This window comes from Physeter macrocephalus, chromosome 19 (assembly GCF_002837175.3).
Source record: "Physeter macrocephalus isolate SW-GA chromosome 19, ASM283717v5, whole genome shotgun sequence".
Classification (NCBI taxonomy): Eukaryota; Metazoa; Chordata; class Mammalia; order Artiodactyla; family Physeteridae; genus Physeter; species Physeter macrocephalus.
The window spans coordinates 3,357,092-3,361,060 of NC_041232.1; the positions used below are offsets into that span (position 1 = coordinate 3,357,092).

The 3,969-nt window shown below is 42.8% G+C and overlaps 1 protein-coding gene across 1 annotated transcript; it reads left to right on the forward strand.

The window, feature by feature from the left end:
* The first annotated feature begins 406 nt into the window (after positions 1-406).
* On the forward strand, positions 407-2,151 carry LOC102977724 (zinc finger protein 280A). The gene has a single exon (XM_007128732.2). The coding sequence runs from the start codon at positions 410-412 to the stop codon at positions 2,105-2,107; it is 1,698 nt and encodes a 565-aa protein (XP_007128794.1). The 5' UTR covers positions 407-409; the 3' UTR covers positions 2,108-2,151.
* The last annotated feature ends 1,818 nt before the right edge of the window (positions 2,152-3,969 follow it).

Below are 3,969 nucleotides of genomic sequence, written 5' to 3' on the forward strand. Positions count from 1 at the left end.
AGCATTTTATGGATTCTCTCTGTCATATCTGAATTGCCAGCATCACTCTGCTTGTGCTTTGGGGCCATTATTAAGTAAAATAAGGATGACTTGGACACAAGCACTGTGATACCTTGACAATCAATCTGATAACCGAGTGTCCCAGGTGGGAGGAAGCAGGACGGTGCGAGACTCCCATCACACTCCTCAGAATGGTGTGCAATTTAAAACTTATGAGTTATTTATTTCTGGAATTTTCCATTTAATATTTTCAGTTAACAACTGAGAGCTAACTGAAACCCCAGAGAGTGAAAACTCGGATCTGGGGGGACAACTGTACTGACTGTGTCATGTGGTTGCCTTTAGGTGGGAGTTTGCCAAAAGAAAGCAGTAGAAGAAGGGACCACTTCAAGCAAAAAGCGATTGTAAAATGGCACACGTCTTTCTGTGTGAGGAAGCACAAGCACCAGAACGACCAGAGAAGAAGATGGGAGGGTCCAAACCCAGAGACGAGGACGATGACAGTGCTGAGGTGATCTTTGTTGGAGTGGAGCATGTCAATGAAGATGCTGAAACTCTCTTTGTCAGAGTGATTTCAAATTCAAAGCCGGTCATTTCTAACATTTTGAACAGAGTGACAAGGGACTCATCCTCAACAAGAAAGAAGGGTCACATGAGTCAAGATACCACTTGCACATTGCAGTCTGCAAATTGCAGGACCCCGATGTCAAAGGCAGTAGCCATTTCACCAGCTTTTCAATCTGAATGGGGAGACGTAGATAGTCCTATTATTTTTGAGCCTTCATCTAAACCTGATTATAAAATGAGCTCTGTGCAAATCGTGCTTCACAATTCCTCAGATTTGCTCTCTCCATGGCCTCATTGTCTACCTAGAGCTGCATTCTCAGTAGGAAGCAAGGATAAAAGTCCTCATGATTCAAAGCGACGTCCCACTTCAGATATGAATATATACAGTGGGAATCCCAAAAGACCTAAAGTCAGCCATGGAATCCCAGGGGGACAGGCCTCAGCTGTGGCCTCTCCAGGTATCCTTCCTACGAAGAACACAAGTATGACCCTGGAAGGTGTCCCGACCTCATCAAGCCATGTTCACAATGGGGCATCATTTCCATGGGCTCATGCATATAACCAGGCACGTTACCATGCTATGGATCCAGATCGAGCATGTAGCTTGGAAAGGCTGGCAAAAACAGACTTTTCAAGTCTAGCAAGTCAAAACAAGACTGTTGATCCCAAGAAAGGAAATCTGATCATGTTACTTGATGATTTTTACTACGGACGGCATCCAGGAGACAGGCAGCCAGAATGGAAGACCCACACAGCCTTCAAATGCCTCAGCTGCTTGAAAGTCCTAAAAAATATCAAGTTTATGACCCACGTGAAGAACCATTTGGAATTTGAGAAGCAGAGGGGTGACAGCTGGGAAATCCACACCACCTGCCGGCACTGCCACCGCCAGTTTCCCACCCCCTTCCGGCTGCAGTGTCACATTGAAAGTGTCCACACTTCCCAGGAGCCCTCTGCGGTCTGTAAAATCTGTGAATTGTCCTTCGAAACAGATCGGGTTCTCTTACAGCACATGAAGGTCAATCATAAACCTGGCGAAATGCCCTATGTGTGCCAGGTTTGCAATTACAGATCGTCAGCCTTTGCTGATGTGGAAGCACATTTCAGAACATGGCATGAGAACACGAACAGTTTGCTTTGTCTGTTTTGCCTCAAAATTTTCAAAGTGGCGACATCCTACGTAACTCATGCTTGGAGGCACTGGAACAAGAGGGTCTTTCAATGTTCCAAGTGCCGGCTACAGTTTTTGACTTTGAAGGAGAAAATGGAGCACCAAACCAAGAATCATCAACCATTTAAAATGCCAGAGCAACTGGAAGGGTTGCCTCCTGAAACAGAGGTCAAGATCCGAACTTCAGTTCAACCAGGACCAAGAGAGGCAGCATCCATGATTGTGACCAACACTGAATCCCGAGTGTCACCTGAAAAAACTACCAAGAGGATGGCTATGAACACGAAATATTCCAGACGTACTGCAGCAGGGGTTCTGGCTAAAAATTATGTTCTACCCACCTCCAGAAATCCCCAAAAGCTGAACTGAGGCTAGGCCAGCTGTACGTAGTGGCTCGTAGATGGCAGTAAGCAGTGTCAGCGCCTGTCTGGCTTTACAGTGACTGAGATTGTACCTGCTTCATCTCTCCATTGTCAAGTAACTCGGAAGTCTCCATGCTCCTTCCCAGTCACCCTCTCCTCCACAAAGTAACCACTTTTCTGATTTCAACCACCAGGGATTCGTTTTTCCTGTTTCTAAATTTTAAGTAAATAGAATCACACAATAGATTTTTTTTGGTCTGGCCTTTGTTTTCTTTTAAATAAGTGAGATACATTCATGTTGTGTGTCACTGTGGCACATTCTTTTTCATTGCTGAGTAGAATTCCCTTGAATGAATATGGCACAGTTTTATGTATCCATTTTATTGTTCCTGAACTTTGAGGCTCATAATTTTGCTATTTTGCATAAAGCTGCTATGAGCGTGTGTCTGTCTTTCATAGTAATTTCTTTAGGATATCTATATCTATATGTCTAAATATAGATATGAGAAGTTCTGAAACTGCATAGATTTAGCTTTCTAGTGTGTAGACACGGCCAAACACCTTTTCAAAATGATTGAAACAATGTGTATTTCCACCAACAATACTGTGAATTCCATTTCTACAGCTCCAACACTTGGTACTGTCAGTCCTTTTCAATATATAACTGAGCAGGACCCTGCAGGGCCTTCCCAGGGACAGACCCCCCACCCCCATGTTCCTGCCTCTTATTTGTAGAAAAGCTTTAGGTCCTAGGCCTTCCCCATGTTCCAAAGAGCAAATTTAATTAGAGAAGTGAGAAAATGCAGAAACAAAAGAAAACAATCAAGCAAGCAAGACAAAACAATAATAGTTTAGCCATAAAACAAAGTCAAGGATCTTTAATTTCTCCTCAGGGGCTACAGATAATATCCTGAGCCATATCCTTGAGTTGTTTTGCAGAAACTAAAACCCCCAGAAGACAGAAGTTAACTGTATGCTGCCCACCAGCATGTAGACCCCAGACCAGCTGGAACCAGAAGGTTGATGATGTTGACTCCTGAAATACAACCTGGTTATCTCACCACCAACCAATGGTCATAAGAATTGTGCATGAGCCGATCACACACCCTGCCACCCTCTCCCTCACGTTGTCTTTAAAAACCCTTCCCTGAAAGCCATCCAAGAGTTTGGGTCTTTTGAGCATGAGCTGCCTGTTCCCATTTTGGATGGCTTGCAATAAACGCAGTACTTTCCTTCATCACAACATGGTGTCAGTAGATTTGCTTTACTGTGCTCGGGCTAGCAGACTCAAGTTTTGTTCAGTAACAATTAGTGCTATTCTCTTGACATTGTAGTGGTATCGCATTGTAGTTTCATCTGCATTTCCCTGATGAGTAATGATTTTGAGAATTTTTTTTTTCACATGCTTATTGGCCACTCAAATATTACCCTCTTTTATTAAGTGCCTATTCAAGTCTTGCTCCTCCTCTTAAAAAACAAAACAAAACTATAGACTATCAACTGGGAAGGGCATTAGGGAACTTCTGGGACCCTGAAAACGTCCCTTCTCTTGGCCTCGATGGTGATTTCATGGGTGTACATATGTACAAAGAGTGGTGCTTCATGGAATGTTCTGTTTAAGAAATTGTCTGCCAAGGACATATTCCTCTCATGTTTTCTTCTGGAAATTTTACAGTATAGCTTTTCACAGTTAGGTCTGATCTAGCTCAAATGTATTTTTTTAAATTTATGGTGTGATAAATCAAGGTATCAATGTTAATTTTTTCATATGTGTATTCAAATCAACCACCATTTACTAAAAAGACCATGCCACTGTATTGTGGTGGAAGCTCTGTGTAAATCAGGTAGATGGCTGTATATGTATTTCTG